The sequence below is a fragment of the Notamacropus eugenii genome, chromosome 1, assembly GCF_028372415.1.
Source record: "Notamacropus eugenii isolate mMacEug1 chromosome 1, mMacEug1.pri_v2, whole genome shotgun sequence".
Classification (NCBI taxonomy): domain Eukaryota; kingdom Metazoa; phylum Chordata; class Mammalia; order Diprotodontia; family Macropodidae; genus Notamacropus; species Notamacropus eugenii.
Window position 1 is genome coordinate 624,608,113 of NC_092872.1, and position 19,319 is coordinate 624,627,431.

General features: G+C 37.5%; 1 protein-coding gene across 3 annotated transcripts in view; it reads right to left on the reverse strand.

Moving 5' to 3' along the window:
- The window catches only part of KCNU1 (potassium calcium-activated channel subfamily U member 1), a 290,355-nt gene that overhangs the window by 163,362 nt on the left and 107,674 nt on the right, over positions 1–19,319 (reverse strand). For all 3 annotated transcript variants that reach the window (XM_072635213.1, XM_072635212.1, XM_072635214.1), the window contains 6 exons: positions 18,976–19,045; positions 17,378–17,530; positions 10,960–11,072; positions 10,175–10,243; positions 3,660–3,749; positions 3,415–3,515 (listed from right to left, as the gene is read on the reverse strand). In XM_072635213.1, the coding sequence (XP_072491314.1) occupies positions 3,415–3,515; positions 3,660–3,749; positions 10,175–10,243; positions 10,960–11,072; positions 17,378–17,530; positions 18,976–19,045 (596 nt within the window). The remainder of the gene's footprint in view (positions 1–3,414; positions 3,516–3,659; positions 3,750–10,174; positions 10,244–10,959; positions 11,073–17,377; positions 17,531–18,975; positions 19,046–19,319) is intronic.

A 19,319-nucleotide genomic window follows, 5' to 3' on the forward strand; every position in this document is an offset into this window, starting at 1 on the left:
GCAAAACACAAAACATTTAGATTTACCCTTTCAAGAGGGTTATGAGGGGCTTGTTCCAAGGACTGGATCCTCATTGATTAGTCTTTCATTATACTAATATAATGTTCCATTGGGAGTGTGTGACACAAGAGATATAGACCCTTGAGAGCAGGTGCAAATATCCTCTGACTGCTTCCTGTCATCTATGATGACTCTTAATTGGCCGCTTTGTCAGAATTCTATGGATAAAGCTAAAAATGGAATCTTTTCCCCTTAGGTCCCTTCTTCCTGATAGCCTCAAAATGTAAAGATAACCCTTGGACCTCCAGACAGAGGGGATGGGGGGATGCCCTTCATCCCACAGACTGTAAGTTATGAATTCATGGCTTTCTAGATAAGCCTATTTCTGGAATAGATTCATTTCTGTTCGTATCTTTTTTCCTTTGGTAGGGGGCCTCTGGAAATCTCAAAAGGCAGCTGTCACTTTCCTTTTAATGGGGTCACCTGAGCAGTGGAATAACAGACATCTGAGTAGTTATAGCAGAAGCAATAGTAGAGAGAGATTAGCTGAGGGGGAGTCAACCACAAAGAGACTGAATTCAGGAAAAGAAAGGGCGACTTTGTGTTGATCGGAATACAATCAGTGGAGGTGAACTGTTCACCAGCTAATGAGTATCCCTATTGCGATTGTCCCAATGGACCTTAAATACTAGTCTCACAACTAATTGTACTCATTCTTTTTCTCAGCATTTCCCTTTCCATGTGGGAATAAAACTGCTTGGTCTATACCTGATACATGTTTGTACTCAGGCTAATTTTTGTACTTTCCCCCCACCTTCACCTTCTAATTTCTGAGGAAGACTCCTTAGGTAAGACTTGAAAAGAGAACTGTTCCTCAGCAATTATAGATGTTGACTTGAATTGAAGCACTGGAAGTCTAGTTCCACTACTGAGGAGAGAAGTAACCCTAGAGCATTGAACCCAGGGGGAAACATGATGTTAGGAGAAGGAGAAGGATTGGTGAATGTTGTCCCCTATAACCTCAGCCTGGTGGTGCATGGTTAGCTTCAGTGCTAGATGCCAGGGGACTAATCCATTTTTGAGAAACTAATTCTAGTCAGTATCAATTGATGGAAATATTGGTTTTAATTTTCTATCTTCTTTGGTTAGTTGCCTCCACATGTGGAGGCATAGCGGTGTGTGTTTCCATTTTCATTTTGTTTTTCTTGTCTGTTTACTTGGGTTAGGATAAGGTTATTGTCAACTAAGCTTGTGGCATGTGACTATATTTTAGGGTAATGGTGATTTCTGCCTTTAAGTCTGAAGACTAACTTCCATGCCACAAAATCCAAAACTTTAATATAAAGTTATATACAATGATATACTCCGTAGAACCCCAGAGACTGTTCCAGATTTGGCAATGTGAACAACATCGTTGCTGAATGTATCCAGCAATGTGTTGAGGTCAGCAAAGGAAGGATTTCAAGTGGAGGAAGAATATAATGTTCCCCTAAGGATATCTAATGGAGGTCCCCCCACACTCCAACGTACAAGCACCCATAAACATACACATACACACACACATATTTCAGAGTTGTTGAAGATATACTCTATTTCCTGTTAATCCTAATGACTCTTTAAATTGGCTTTCTAAGTTGGAACTCTGAGTTTTTTTAAAGGAGAAATCTCTGTTCCTCTGCCTTCCCCTGCATTTTGGTTTCAAAATGTAAGAACGACTCTTTGAACACTGGACAATTAGTGGTAAAGGTTTTCTCCAACCTGCCAAACTACAGGCCATGAGCTTATAGCATCCTAGACAACACTGTCTCTGGAATAGGGTCATCACACCTACTTGTGTCTTATGGGGACTTACGAGGTCTCCAAAGGCAGCTGGAATCCAGGGGAACCCAAGAACTGGGTCTTGGTACTGGGACATTTGAATTCAAGTCTTCCTGATTCCAGACCCAGAACTCTATCCACTGTACCATCCAGCTGGTATAACCTGTAACAAATGTCTTAAGCTGAATTTTATCCTCATATATTTTTGTTTAGTTTTTCCCCTTTCCCTGTGGAAATAAAACTTCTTGTTCTATGCTTGATTAATGTGTATTATTTGTGTGTGTATATTATATATACATATATAATAAATATATATGTGCATATATAGACATATACATACATATATATAAATATTCACCTTCTTCACCCACTTTGATTAGAGTCAAAGACAGAATTGTTCCTCTGAAATGTAAGGTGGGGGCGGATTTGAAGCAATGGGATCATAGTTAAGTCAAGGTAACAAGCATTTACTAAATGCCTACTTTGTGCCAAGCACCCTGATCTGCTAGAGATGCAAAGAAAAGCAAAAATCATATCTGCTTTCAAGGAATTCACAGTCTAATGGAATAGGTAACTTGCAAGCAACTACAAGCAAGCAAGATGCCTAAAGGATAAATAGAAGGTAATCTCAGAAGACACTACCATTAAGGGTGCATCTGAAAAGCTGTTTGTAGAAGGTAGGATTCAAGTTGAGGCTTGAAGCTAGAATGTGGAGGTGAGATGGGAGAAAATTCCAGATAAGAGGGGAATGAAAATGCATGGAGTTGGGAGATGAAGTATCTTACATGGGAACAGAAAGCAGAAGTCACTAGATTGGAGTGGGTGTACAGGGGAGTAGGGTGTAAGAAATTGACGGGGCGGCAAAGAGCCAGGTTATGAAGGACTTTAAAAGTCAAACAGAGGACATTTGCCACAACATATAACAATGAAGAAATTTGAAGAACAGGAGTAAAAGTCATCACCAAGAATTGTCTGATAGGAAAAGAAGATGGAAAGAATGAAGGGTGACAAATTGAGTGCCAGAAAACTGCATTGGTACCTTTCTGATGTTCCAGAAAATCAAAAAGGCCTCCAGCACTTTGAATGGACCCTCTTTGAGGAAGTTATGGGAAGACTTGACCAAGAATCTCATGTGGGCAGGCATGATGGGGTAGGTTACTATCAAAATTACTGGAGATTAATTAGATTACAGATCTATTAGAAGAGTTTTTATATTACCTACCTTGTGAGGAAAGAAAAAGAGATCTGTGAACCTCAGAATGCTACAGATGTTATTATTGTAAGGGATTGGAAAATCTGAAAACACTTCAGAAATTATTGAATTGTTGAAAATTCTTAGGGATAATCTGCTAGAATATCAGCTCCTTTTTTAGCCAGTGTTCCATTTAGAAATGAATCCTATTGTAATTGTGGTTATCTCCTCATACACAGCCATCACTCCACCTGGCCCTTAGAGCCTTAGTTTAACATCTTTGTCCTCAATTCTGTTTCAAAAGTTCATTTTCTCTTAAGCGTCCCCACTCACCTGATTGCCTCTCCCTCAGCTGGTTCTTATGAGAACTAGGCCAGGCACGCTCTTAAAGAAATGGCACTCACCTGCCTTCGTGTGCTGTCCTTTCTTGGTTATGCAGTCACAGCGTCCAATGAGCTCTGGGGAATTCACATCACTATGACAGTTAAAACAGTAAAAATGGGCTCTGGATAATAAAAGCAAATCAGGGATGATTCTGATGAGGCTTAACACTTTAGGGGACAGTCTAAGGCAAGACCCCTGCCAGCTAGTTGCATTTATTTTAGTGTTCCACCACCCCTAACATGAAGTAACATAAAATAAAAATTACCTTCTGACTTCCTTTACAGATTTAGCAATAAAAAATCCAGTTGTGTTCCTGTTTACCTTAATCAGTGCAGGTGGATTTAACATTATGTTTCTGCAAATGCAAAATGGAAATGTGGTTATTATTCCCTGTTGTCCCTGAGGCAGCTAAGTAGGGTAATGCCTAGAGCCTTGGGCCTAGAGTCAGGAAGACTAGAGTTCCAATCCTGCCTCAGACACTTCCTAGATGTGTGACCCTGGGCAAGTCACTTAACCTCTATTTGCCCAGTTTTCTCCCCTGCAAAATGGGGAAAATAATAGCACTTACCTCCCAGAATTATAAGGATCAAAGGAGATAATATATATAAAGCACTTTTGCACAATGCCTGGTACATAGTAGGTGTTTATTGCCTTCTCCCCTTCATTGCTGATAGATTCTCAAAATAAAAGAGTTAATAGTGATTAGTTTAATTTTACTGCCGAAGAAAATGTACACTTGATTTCTGCCACCATCCTGACCAGAATTAAATGCAGAGTGTACTCAACACAGCCTTCATCCCCTCTCCCCAGCTATACACACACACATCCACACACACACACACACACACACACACACATACACACACACACATACACACACACACACACATACACACACACACTCACTATGCATGCATGCATATCTGCACACACCCAGGCACACATTCAGGCAATGAAATCCAATCACACCTAAGTTCACTACTCCTTCTCCAGATTGTCATTATCTCTATCAACCAACCAATGAATCAGCATCTATTAAGCACCTAGTATGTACTAGGCACCATGTTACATGCTGGGGGTCCAAAGACCAAAAATGAAATAATGCTTTCCCACAAGAAGCCTACATTCTTAGGGAGAAGAGGAAGAATTAGGTAACACATATATGGGAAACACATCCACAAGAAATAAAAAGGGATTACTGGAGGGAATCCTTCACAGACTAGGGAGAGGGATGCAGTCAAAAGAGGCATTATTTAAGAGATTGTGTTTGAGCTGAGTTTTGAAGGAAGTCAGGGCTTTAAATTACTGTCTTGTCCTGTTTGTTCATTATTCTTATCCATTATGAAAATTAATAATGGTAACAATAGTGCTTTCCTCGCAGAAATCCTCTGAGGAAGGAAATGAAGATATTATTATGCACGTTTTACAGTTGAGGAAACTAACCCTAAGAGATGTCAAATGACCTACCCTGTGGTCATTTCCCTAAGCACTAAGTATTGGAGCTAGAATTGAATATTTTGATTATAAGTTTAATTATCTTCCTGCTACATATCTAAGACAGTAAGTTCATATTTGAATTCATTAATAATTAATGAAATGCCGAATATGTATAAAAGCACTGTGGCAGGAGGAGTTAAATTTTCAGACAACAATGTCCCTTCTTACAGCCTTTAGAAGGGGGATAAAATGTGAACATAGATAAATGTATTTAATATAAAATAATGAACAAGAGGCATGTGGGAAAAGTGTTTGCTTTGGAGTCAAGGAACATAGATAGATACAAATGTGCTCTCTTACATTTAACATGGGTGATGTCAGCCATAGCAAGGATTTCTCTAAGCCTCAGTTTCCTCATCTGCAACATGAGGAGATTGGACTAGATGACCTCTAAAGTCCCTTCCAACTGTAAATCTGTAATCCATTTGAGTACCAAGAGAAAACTGAACTCCTACCTGACTACTTCTTATGTCTTCTTACAGGGATCTCCTTAACATTTCCTTTTATCTCATAAGGGTCATTGCAATCAAGAAGGCTCTAGTCCATTATCCAAAGTAAAAATACACTCCCTAAGGCACTCTTGTTTTCAATGTGTATTTGATTTTCTTCCATTACTGCAATATATTTCTTTTGATTACACGTGGTGTGCCTTCTCTACCTTATTGCAATATAAAGTCATAGTGGCACAAGTGAACTAATACTGATCTAGGAGACAAGGGAGACTGGGTTCAAGAACTGGCTTTGCTAACTGCTAGTTGCATGATCTTGGGCAAGATATTTGAGTTTTTCTGAGAGTCAGTATTTTAATTTGTTTACTACATTTTATTATTCTATTTACACATGTGTATTTATATGTATGTATGTATATATATATTCAATTACACATAAAAATATTTTAAGGTTTTTGTTTGTTTGTTTAATTTTGAGGCTTGTCTTGGCAGCTAGACCCCTAAGTATTTATGTTTTTTACAGATTTTTTTTTAATGGAATTTCTCTTTCTGTCTTTTCCTGCTGGACTTTATTGGTCATATAAAGAAATGGTGATAATTTATGTTGGTTCACTTTATATCCTGAAACTTTACTAAAGTTGTTTCAAGTATGTCTTTAGTTGATGCTCTAATTATACCATCATATCATCTACAAAGAATGAAAGTTTTTTTCTCATTTCCTATTCTAATTCCTTCAACTTCATTTTATTCTTTTATTGCTACAGCTGACATTTCTAGTACTATATTAAATAATAGTCATGATAATGGGCATCCTTGTTTCACCCCTTATCTTACTGGGAAGGCTTCTAGCTTTTCTCCATTACAAGTAATACTTGCTGATGGTTTGAGATGGATACTGCTTATCATTTTAAGGAATGTTCCCTTTATTCCTATGCTCTCTAGTGATTTTAATAGGAATGGATGCTGTATTTTGTCAAGAACTTTTTCTATATCTGTTCAGATAATAATGATTTCTATTGGTTTTGCTATTGCTATGCTCAATTAAATCAATACTTTTCCTAATATTGAACCAACTTGTCCTGCTATGAATCCCAGTTGGTCACAGTGTATAACCCTCATAATATATTGCTGTAATACTTGCTAGTATGTTGTTTGATAGTTTTGCATCAATATTCATGAGGGAAATTGGTCTATAATTTCCTTTCTCTGTTTTAATTCTTCCTGGCTTGGGTATTAGTACCATATTTGTGTCATAAAAGGAGCATACTTCTTCATCTATTTTTCTAAGTAGTTTATATAGTATTGAAATTAATTGTTCTTTAAATATTTGGTAGAATTCACTTGTGGACCCATCTGGCCCTGAGGATTCATTCTTAGGGAGTTCAATAATGTCTTATTCAGTATTTCTTTTTCTAAGATAGGATTATTAAGCCTTCGTTTCCCAATCTGTTAATGTAGGTAATTTACATTTTTGTAAATATTCATCCATTTTCCTCAGACTGTCAAATTTATTTGGTATATAATTGGGTAAAATATTTCCTAAGGATGACTTTAATTTCTTCACTGTTAGTGATTTCATCCTTTTCATTTTTTATACTGAATATTTTGGTTTTCTTCCTTTTTTTCAAATCAAATTAACCAATGGTTTAATCTATTTTATTGGTATTTCATAAAACAGCTCCTAGATTTATTTACATTTACATTATTTATTATATTAGTTGTATGTTTTTTTAATTTTTATTTGCTAAATAGCTTTTAAAAATCTTATTAATTTTACCTTTGATTTTTCAGGATTTCCAATTTGGTCCTCAATTGGATATTTGCAATTTTTAATTTTTCTAGGTTTGTTTTGTTTTGGTTTTGGTTTCATGCCCAGTTCATTGATCTGTTCTTTTTCCATTTTATTCATGTAAAAATTTAGAGAAGTAAAATTTCCTCTCAGTACTTCTTTGGCTGCATCCCACAAATTTTGCTGTTGTCTCACTGTTGCTATTCTCTTTAATGAAATTGTTTCTATGAATTGTACTTTGATCCATTTATTCTTTAGGATTTGATTATTTAGTTTCCAATTAAATTTTAATCTATATTTCCATTGCCTTTGTTGAATGTAATTTTAATTGTATTATGATCCCAAAAGATTACATTTACCATTTCTTCTCCATTCTAATTTTTAAAGAACTATTTTCTTCAGTGAATTTTTGAACCTCTTTTTCCATTTGACTAATTATGCTTTTTAAAGCATTCTTCCCCTCATTGGCTTTATTGGCATTCTTTTGCCATTTGAGTTAGTCTATTTTTAAAGTTGTTATTTTCTTCAGCATTTTTTTGTATCTCCTTTAGCAAGCTGTTGAATCGCTTTTCATGATTTTCTTGCATCTCTCTCATTTCTCTTCCCAATTTTTCCTCCACCTCTCTTACTTGATTTTCAAAGTCCTTTTTGAGCTCTTCCATGGCCCAAGATCATTGCATATTTATTTTGGAGATTTTGGATGCAGAAGCCTTGACTTTTTGGTCTTCCTCTGATGGTAATCATTCTTCTTCCTCATCTGAAAGGATGGAAGAAAATACCTGTTCACCAAGAAAGTAACTTTCTATAGTCTTATTTTTTGCCCTTTTTTTGGGCATTTTCCCAGCCAGTTACTTGACTTTTGAGTCCTTTGTCAAGAGAAGGGTATACTCTGAGGCCCTGTAATTTCTCAGTTTCTCCAAGATGGCACAATCAAGGGAGAGGAATTTACTCCTCTCCTGGCCTGCACTCTGTTCCAGGAGATACCAAAGACTTACTGCCCAGGATTTGCAAGTAGAATTTCCTTTTCAGAGCCTCCACCAGCTCCACCATGCCAGCACTCTTCCTCACCCCAGGGTCACCACTCAGGGCTGAGACCCAGATCAGCTGCTCAATTTCCCCAGGGGCTTTATGCTGAGGGCTCCAAAAATGGATGCTGCTGCTGCTGCTGCCACTGCCTCCTGGGGCAAGGGCTAGGGAAGGGCTAGAGAAGAACACTGCTCTCTTCTCACCCAGATGAAAAAGCTTTCTCACTGATCTTTGAAGCTGTCTTTGGCATTTGTGGGTTGAGAGATCTGGAAACCACAGCTGCTACCAGGTATTCCACCCTGAGGCCTGCTCCAGTCCTGTTCCTGCCAGTGCTGCACCCATGCAATAGACCGTTCTTTTCAGCTTTTCAGGCTACCTTGGGCTGGAAATTTCTTTTGCTCTGTTGCTTTGTGGCTCCTGCTGCTCTAGAATTTGTTCAGTCATTTTTTAAAGTATTTTATGGGCTGTGGGGGAAGAGCTAGATCAAGTGCATCTTTCTACTCCACCATCTTGGCTCTGCCCCCTCTCAATTCTAATTTTTAAAGAATTATTTTCTTCAGTGAGCTTTTATACCTCCTTTTTTTCTGTCCAATGCTATTTTTTAAAAGGTTCTTTTCTTCAGTGGATTTTTTATGCTTCTTTTATCATTTGACCAATTCTGGTTTTTAGGAGTTATTGTCTTCAATAATTTTAAGTCTCTTTCAGCAAACTGTTGACTTTTTATAATTTTCTTGCATCTGTCTCATTTCTTTCCCCAATTTCCTTCTACCCCACTTATTTAATTTTTGAGCTCTTTCAGGAATTCTTGTTGGACTTGTGTACAATTCACATTTTTTTCTTTGAGGCTTTTGGATTTTGTCATTTTGACTTTTTTTCTTCTGAGTTTGTGCCTTGATTTTCCCTGTCACCATAATAACTCTTGATGGCTTGCTTCTTTTTTGTTGTTTTCTCATTTTTCCTGGCTATTTTTTGACTTATAACTTGCTTTTAAAGTTGAACTCTGTTCCTAGGAAGGAAAGGGCATGGCCCTAAGCTTCAGGTTTTTCATGTTGCTGTTTTCAGAGGTAGTTATGGAAGTTTATATGTTTTTGGTGATTCCACAGTGATATTTTATAAGCAGAAGTGTGTCCTTACTGTCCTCTTAAACTATACTCTGAACTTATGCAGGAAGAGACTATATTCCCCTGTGGCCACAAATGGTAGCACTCTTCTAAGCCCTAGAACTGTGACCAATTTCCCTCAAGGCAGACCTTTCTCCTAAGTTGTAATGGCCTAGAAAATTGTTTCACCTGACCATTTTTTTTATTGGTTCTGCCACTCCAGAATTTGATTTGAAGCATTATTTTAAAGTTGTTTGGAAGGGAAATGGGGAAAGTTCAGGTAAATTCCTGCTTCTAGTGCCATCTTGGTTCTGCTCTCCCTCTCTCTTATTAGTTTTTACTACTTTATGCTAACACCTTTGCAGAGGTGTTGTAAACACCAAAAAAGATACTGGATGTCAAAGAAATTCTTGAAATTTACTGTGTGTGTATGCATACATATGTGTGTGTGTGTGTGTGTGTGTGTGTGTGTGTAAACACACACACACATATGCATGTACACAATACCTACACAGATATGTGTGTATATATATGAGTATATATGTATACATACATACATAAAAAATTGGTATCAATGGTTAGATGTTGCAAAGAAACACATTTAGGATTCATGTAAGGAAATACATCCTAACAACAAGAATGATCTGCTTTACCATTTTGTTAATAGTGTTTGTTAGTACTACATGAATTCACAGTCTGCCAGTAACAACACCCAGGATCATTCCCACCTGGCTGAATGAACTGATTTCTCAATTTTTAGCTAGTAGTGACGATGGATCAACTCTACAATAGAGTACGTTAGCTGGTGAGGGAAAACTGATTGGGTAGGTGTAGTTCTGTGTCTTCAGGGAAAACAAAAATCACCATACCTAATTTAGATTAATTATAAAAAAATTCAGAGAAAAAACCCTATTGGCACCTGATTCCTTTCACATTTGTCTTATATTCAATAGCTATCAGCAGGAGGTGGAGCTTCACAAAGCAGAGTCTAGATAAGAGGAAAGAAAAAGCACCAATGAGAAGATGATCAAAGGCCTTGAGGCAGAAGGGGATGGTCTCTAGGTGTGATTTCACAGAGATCTCATTCATGGTCCACCCTTGCTATCAGTAGAGAAACAGCTCATCTGAGATGACAAAGCCCTCTACCCAAGTCTCTCTGTTTGTTTTCCCTCATTATCTGCCTCCTTTTCATAACAGCTACTGTTAGGAAGCTTCCAAAGTGATGTTATTTCCATTCACTTTAATTGAATGGTTATTTCTTAATTATGATCTCTAGGCTAGCTGCTTGGGATATAAAGACACAAATAAACCACATTTCCTTCTTCTTCACTCCTCCACTCTTCCTTCCTTGGTGGAGATGTAAAAGGAGCCTTAAAATGGAGATATGGGTATGTATCTCCAAATGATTTATGGGAAAAATCCAATCAAGTAAGATAGTGAGACAGTTGCTGTTACTCCCTCATTCCCCCCCAAATCTTATGAACAGTGGTTCTTTGATGATTATAGACTTCCACCTCCCCAAGAAAGATTGGGGCCCTTGTTTTAGAAGTTGGAGGCACTAGAGAGAGGGTGAGGAAAAAGTTATGAGGAAAGGGTTGTTCACCTGCTGTTTGAGTCATTCTGCATTTAATGAAAGCACATTACTAAGTATATTTGAAGGGACAGAGCAGGTGAAAAAAGGCAAAAGAATCGATATTGACTTACCGGGAAACTTCAGGGAAAGTCATTCCTTCAAAGTCATTGGAAAGAATGTGAGTGAAGATTTGGTTGTTCAGGCTATCCAAGAAATACTTTTGCCAGGGTTGTTTGGGGACAACCTAGAATACATAACCAGATAGCAAAAAGTATATTTGTATGGAAATCAGAAATACTAAAACACCCTGGGGTCACTGCATTATTCTGGCAGGACTGGCCCATGTTGCATTTTGAACCTGAAAAGGAAACATCTCCCACTGTTGTCAAAAATGACAGAGGGCTTGGTTAATGACAGCAAGTCCTAAAAATTGAAACCTCCCACTTATTCCTTCTGGGGAACTCAGAAGTTACACACAAGTCAGCAACTAAATATTAGGATCCCTTAGTTTTCAAGATCTATTTTGTCTTTCATTTTATACTCTGTCCTCCCCTGTATCTTCTCATAGAATCCTTCCTTTACATCAAAGCTCAGCTCAGGTGCTACCTCCTATACAAGGTCTTTCATGAACACCACCTCCCCCAGTTAATAAACTAATAAACATCTCTTTCTCTCTCCCTCTCTCCCTTTTGAAATTACTTGTATTACTTTGTATATCCTTGTATTGATTTATTACTGTACATATATTATGGGAATGGGCAAGATGGGAATAAGCACTTGTGTAGCACCTACTATGTACCAGACACTGCCCCAAGTACATTACAGATATCTCATTTGATCCTCCCAACAACCCTGGGTAGTAGATGCTGTTATTATCTCCATTTTAAAAAGGAGGAGACTGAGGCAAATGGAGATTAAGCAACTTGGCCAGGGATAGATAGTAAGTGTCTGAGGCCAGATTTGAAATCAGTTGTAGTAAACTCCGGTCCCAGCACTCTACCCATTGCACTATTTAGTGTCCTGTAATAGACGCTTCTTGTAGGAGTTTCTTTTGTGTTTTCTGATCCTCAGAAGTTGACACAATATCCTGCACAGAGCAAGCACTTAATAAAAGTTTGTTGTTTGAAACTGAAATGAAATAAAATATATGGATGCCACCCACCAATGACTGTGGCCTTCTCTGCAATTCAGCGAGTAGTTCTGACTAAGCAGCCACAATCAAAGGAAGCTAAAGAGCAAAGCTAAGCCTGACACTCTCTGATAGGGTGAAAGTAAGAATGCTTAACCAGAAGAAGGAACAAATTAACAAGGGACATGAGTGCCGTTCTCAGGTATTCTAAAGGCTGTCACACATACTGAATTAGAGCTTAGACCTGAAAAAAATGTCTAACATGACAGATATTGAAGCAATGCTAGAAGTAGTGAGATTTTGGCCACATTTAAGGGAAAAAAGATTCCTAACAAGTAAGGAGAACAGTCTAGAAGTGGAATGATTGTATTTGGAGGGAGTGGATTCATCATTGCTGAAGGTGTTCAAGGACAAACTGGATGCTCACTTCTCAGGATCACTTTAGATGGGAGTTCTGCTTAGATGGATAAGTTGACTTTAGAGGTCATTTCCAAGTTGGATAGTCTTGTTACTTTAACAATTGATTTTGACATGACTTAGCTCTGAAGGCTGATGACCTTCTTAAAGAAACAATACATGTAAACTGTTCAGAAGCAGATTTAGTCTCTGAGTAAAGACAGATATCCTAGTAGAGCTGTTCAGATGTGGAATTGACTTGTAGTGGATTCCAATGGTCAGGTCCTTCCAGCTCTGAAATTTTCTGACTCCACCCACCTCCATGAAGGCATCAGTTTCTTTTGTCCATAGTCAGGTCATCCCAGAGGGAAACTGGAAATTTAGTTGACGGTCCAAGGTGTTATTGCAGTTTTCCAAAATTAGATGAATGAAGAAATGGGGAATAGCAGTGGCTTAGTACCCTGTGAAAATTCTGCTTAGTGGTCTGGCCCAGGCTCATTTTTATTGAGTTGTGGAATCAAAAGAAAATCAAGATGTGTCCCCCAATTCTGTAATATTTTCATAAAGGTGAAAGTCAACACCAAGTACTCCCTTGACCCATGAAACCAAGAAGATAAACCGTGTCAGCAGTAGTAGGTAAATGTGTTGTCAAGGGGAAAAAAAAAATCTTCCAAAGAGGGATAAGGAGAGTACGACAAGGCAATGTGCAATCAGAGAAACATATGTTTGGAGAGTGAATGTTGTTGCTAAGCGACCAGTTCCAGATTGACTTGTGTTGCCTTGGTGATTGGCTATGAGCATTCATTGTTAGTATCACCACATCAAATCACCTCCACATTTTTTCTCTACCAATTCTGCAATCTGGTTTCCTTACCTGGATGAAAAATACAAACCACACCTTTAGATAGCTTGGTCGCTAAAGCTGGATGGCTCCTCAAAGTATGGGGTCAGGGTGATTGATCATTTCCATTGAGGACTACTCTGACTAACTCAACATATTTGGCTGGATTTCAATAACAACTATGTCTCTCGTGCAGAAGGAAATCATCAATTTCCTGAGTATCTGGTTTAGACAAAAACTATCTATTTAGCAACTCAGGCCCATTCTAAGAACTAAGTAGGATCCTTCACTCAGCCAACCACATTCAACTTTACTAGAGGTTTTCTGAATTCCCTCAAATTCCTCTAATGAGCTGAACTCACCTCACTAGGCAGTCCACTCCATTGTGTAATTCTTCATTACCCTGAAAATTGGCTTATTACCTCTAATCTGCAAGTTCCTAGTTTTAGCAAAGGACTGTAAAAGATAACCATGGAGATATAGCAGACCTCCCGGGGAATTTTGAAAGAGTTCAGTAAGATTATTGATACTAGGAGGTCAGAGAATAGAGAGCTAGCTAGTTTGGATGTTAGCTTAAAGCTGAAGGCAATACTTCACCATAAGGACCAATTTTAAAAAATCTTGTCATTTTACTATCTCTCACTGTGCTTATATGGTAATTAAAACATGTATCACCAATCTTAGTCAGACTTGAATCTGAGAGATGAAAAATTCCACAAAAATTATCTCATTTATTTGATCCAATAGATCAGTCTAGGGTCTGGGGTTTTTAATTTCCATTTTATAGACCAATGAATTGAGGCACAGAAAAGATAAGCTCACATATTTTCGGTAGGGCTTTAATATTGACAAAGGATTTTTCTCATAAAATAAATTGGTGATAGAAAGTGAAAACATTATTATTGCTGTCTTATAGATTACTTCATAGCAATCACAGCAAATACTGTAGCTCTCTGTCACTCATTAAATGTATAACATAGTAGAATTCACCTCCCTTGAAATCATGCCGTTTACTGGAGACATATGTATTGACCACTAGGTGATAGTAAAAGCATATCCAATATAGCAACATGATTTTTCTTTAGGAAGCATAAGGCATGATGATTGCTCTTTTTTTATTTCTTTATTATATCTTCTTACGTTGGCTGAGGGAATTCCACAGCAAGGCCATGTATTTCAAAGTTTGTTTCTTCTTTGTCAATTATTTTTTAAAATTGTTTTCCTTACTTCTTTCCTGTTTACTGCTACTTCTACCTCTCCAGCACCCACTATAATCTTTTTTATTTTGACTCTATAAAGTCAAAAGACTAAATAAAATCAGGAAAAGGTGAACAGAGGTTTTGGAGTATGGGGTGTGTGTGTGTGTGTGTGTGTATGTGTGTGTGTGTGTGTGTGTGTGTGTGTGTGTGTGTGTGTGTGTATGTGTGTGTGTCTGTTTGTTGGGAGAAGGGAGGAGAAAATGTAGATAAACAACAAAGACCACAAAACTCCTAAGAATCCAGCAGAGATTATAGAATGATAGAATAAAAAGTATTGAGGATTCTTAATCTTTACTGTCAGGTGTTCTTAACCCGGGGCAGGCTTCCAAGCTTCATGTGGCCTTCTTAGTTCTTGGGTGCAGCCTTTTGACTGAGTCCAAGTTTTATAAAACAAATCCTTTTATTGTTGTGAAGTTTGGGTTTGGTCAAAAGGCCCCACTTGAGGATCTAGAGTCACAAGTGGGCTTGAGGCTGTTGTTTCCGTACCTCTGATTTTGGGGTCTGTCAATCTGTTTTCAACTCTATTTCACTATCATTGGTTTCCTTTGTACTAGGATCATAAAGGAAATACATTTTATTTTAGGCATTTACAATCATTCTTCTAAGAAGGGATCCACAGACTCAGCAGGCAGCCAAAGAAGACCATGACACAAATAAAAAGGTTAAAAGAACCCCTAATTAGAATTAGACTAGAATTGAACTACAATCCAAATTCCTCCTTTTGTAAATGAGGAAAATTAAGCTCAGATAAAAACAGTAGGTTATACAACATCAAAGGAGGTAGCAAGTGGCAGAGCTGGGACCCGAATCCTGGTCTTCTGACTATATCCAGGTTTATTTCCATGAAACTACAAAACCTCAGGTAGAAGCCACCTCTCTTCTGAAGGCCAGGTTTAAGCATGGCATGGGGACGACCCTGGGTTCTTAAAAGCTGTAACAGTGGAACACAAACTCCAATCTTAAAAACCTGGAAAGCCTTTCAGCATAGGCCTAGTCACAGACTGTTTATCAAAGGCCAGCTTAACAAATTTTAGAGACGCTCGTCATTGAAAAGTTAGACACTGGGTAGCAATACTTTGGGAACAATGATGCATGGAACTTTTTAAGATATGGAGGGGTTATGATGTACATGATCGAGGAAAGAACCACATGAATTAAATTAAATCTGGAAGCATTCCAATAGTAGAAATGCAATAGCATTGCTTAGCAAGAAGATTAACATCTTCTAAATTATAGGAAGGCAAATTTCTACTAGCCGTTTCATATCTGTCCCACTCCAGTCAAATAATGATTACTTAAGAACCACCATTAAGGATATAATTATAATTGACACTTTTACCATTTGTTAAGGTTGTCATAGTGCTTTACACACTTTTCTTATTTGATCCTCATAGTTTCTATGTGAGGCATTAGAGATATTTTTATCCTTATGTTACAGATGAGGAAAGTAAGGCTCAAAAAGATTGTGACTTGTGAGTTTATAAGTGTTTGAGTGCGGAATGAAAACCAGTTCCGTCCCAATATCAGATTCAGTACTTTACTCACTAGGCTGAGTTTTCTCACGCTTCAGTGAAGTCTGTCACCATATCTAGTTCCTATCATCCTGTAATAGAAGTTGTGTGGGCAGCTAGGTGGCACAGTAGAAAGCATGCTGGACCTGTCAACAAGACAGGAGTTCAAATCCAGCTTCAGATACTTGCTAGATGTGTGACTAAAGGAAAGTTATTTCACTTCTTTTATTTCAGTTTTCTTACCTATGAAATGAGAATAATAATAGCACATATCTCCTAGGATCATTTTGAGATTCAAATGAGATATTTTTAAGTACCCTGCAAATCTTAAAAGGCTACATAAGCACAAGCTGTTGATATTATTACACATGTGGACACTGTAAAAGTAAAAAGATAACAGGAGCATCAACAGTGCAATAAAGCATACTCATGGTTCTTCTAAGCACAGAATTCTTTCTTTCTTTCAAACTGAAATATTAGAGTACGCTCACCAATGAGAATATTGACCTGTGGGAGCATTAGTATTTACTTATGATTACTCAGTAGTTAATAGGCTTAGTGGATACAGTCCTGGACCTAGAGTCAGGAAAACCTGAGTTCAAATCCAGCCTCAGACACTTACTAGCTGGGTGACCCTGGACAAATCATTTAACTCTGTTTGCCTCAGTTCCTCATCCTCAAACGTGCTAGAGAAGAAAATGGCAAACTCCTTCAGTATCTTTATTAAGAAAACCCCAAGTGAGTTTACAAAGTCAAATGTGATTGAAAAACAACTAAACAACAACATTACTCAATAACAACATCACAGCACAGTGGAGTATATATGGAGTAGGAATACCCAAACTAGAATCCCTGCTCTGTTGCTGATGGACTTTGTGATCCTTGTCAAGTCATTAAATCCCTTCAAGTTTCAAGTATTTACCTTGAATTCAATTTATTTATTCAAGTATTTATCCTAATAAAATAATTATTTTAGCAGTAATAATACCACCAACTAGGTTAGCCCTCTATCTTTGTTCCTAAAATAAAAGTAGTTAACATTTACAAAATGTTTTAAAGTTTTCAATTCAATAAAAACACTATCATTTAGGCTCAAATTTATTTTTATCACATCCTTGAAACAGAAAGGAAGATGTATAGCATTTTCATTTTATAGATGGAAAAATTGAGACACAGAGAAAGTAAATAAATTTCCCAGGGTCAATCAGTCAGCAAAGAAGTTGAGACTTCACTCTGTCTTTCTTGATTTTATGCAGTCACTTTCCAACTATGTGCAACTGATGGTAGCCACTAAGACTTCCCAGCTCCTTCATGTTTCCCCTGTTGCTCACATTGTCATCTATCTTTGAATACAGTAGGCTTGGAGATGGGATTCAGAATGAATGTCATTTTGGCACTTTCTGGCATGGTTACCTTTTGGACTGGTTTCACAAACAGGGAGGTTAGAAACGTAGCTAAACCTGGAACCAAACAGCCCTGAGCAATGAATCCTAGCTTCAGTTCAGCAAAGCAGATGACGTTGTCCCCAGAAGCCCAGTCCCAGCTGGGAATCCTTGGCAGGTAATCCTGTTCAAATTGGAAAATAGATTAGGAATTCAGAATGTGCAAAAGTCTAGGAAAACTTTCTAAATGTAATTTTTCTTTCTGAAAAATGATCTGGGTTCACTCATTCCTCATTCCTTGTCATAATCACAACTCATAATGACAATAACATATCATTTCAGCTTTGTTTCCCTTGAACAATACTGAGACGTGGTTAATACAAACAGCACAATCCTCATTTTAGTAAAACTAAAAAGTGATTTTGCTTTCCCAGGATCACATGAAGCTAGTAAGAGGCAGGATCAAAATTCAGACTCAGGAATTATGCATGTTTCTATTATACTTTATTTTCTCTACACATGCATATGCAAGAGATTCCTGGTGCTTACTTAGTTCAATATTGTTTATGTGAAAAAATTCATCATTTCTATTTGGAAATGCTGAATATCTCATTGTTCCACCAGTATCTAGTGGTACCTTGTATAAAATGAGTATGTAAGAAAACACTTTCACAAAGAAGGACTTTCAACTGGGCCTATTTGGCCAAAAGTGAAATCTAATTCAATTAATTCAAGTTAAATATCTGGGGCTCTGCTATGGACTCAAAGTCACAACTTTGTATGACTAAGTTCAGGAAGTATCTAAGTTTCACCAAAGAATAAAGAATGAATTCCATTAAAAACCAACATAAAGTCATGTGCAAACCCATAGTCAAGAAAAAAAGTCCATGCTGGTGTTTTAGATTAGTAGAGCAAATTGGTGTTTTAGAGCAGTCAAAGAATTTAATGCAGTCTCAGTTGTAGTGGCCAGCGTTAGGTTAAGCTCTGCCCTAGTGAGGGCATAGCACCTGTAGCGCTATTTTCCATTTGATAGGCCATAATTTAGTAAAGGCAATGATAATCTTAAAAGTACATAGAAAATACCAACCAGGGCAGTGAAGGTCCTTGAGACCATATGTGGAATGATGGATGATAATGGGCATGTTTAGCCTGAAGGAAGAGAGGACTTGGTGGGGATATGATAGCTGATTTCAAATATTTGAAAGATTATCCTTTGGTAGAAGGATTAGACATATTCTACTTGATCCCAAACATCAGAATTAGGTTGAAAGGGCAGGGGAAAAGAAGGAGGGAAGAAATTGTACAGACTGATTTCAGGAATTATGTACATAAATCCTAACAACTAGATCCATCCAAATATGAAATTGACTATAACTTGAGAGGTAGGAGTTTCTATCCCTCCCTGGAAATCTTCAATCAAACACTGACTGATGCTATGTTAGGAAGGCTAATAGGGGATGGTTTTGGCAAAATACAAAGACTCTGTGATCCTTCTAACTCTGTTCTTCTGTGACTGGGCCCCAGTTTCTTCATCAGTTAAATAGGGGGACTGGCCACTAAGTTACTTCCAAATTCTAATCTCTGATCTGATGACCTAGTGGCATTAGATATACCGAGTGGTTATCATACCTTATTATGAGACTGAAGTACCTCTATGATAATTCTGACCTTAGAACAATAGTTCTTGATGGAGAGTACCCTATGTGAAAAAACACACATGCTTTTTAGTTTGCTTGTGTGGGTTAAAAACTTTGGTAATACAGACCTACTGGAGAAGAATTTCTTTGTTTGCACATGTAGCAGGATTAGTATTTTATAATGTTAGTACTTAGATATAAGTACATATATAATTGGGGGGAAAACAAAGTATGTTCTAATTGTGGAATGTGAGAGATCATAGACAAAACATTACCTGGCATGAGTAGAAGTTATGCTGACACACAGAAGGACTCAATGGTAATGCATACCAAAAG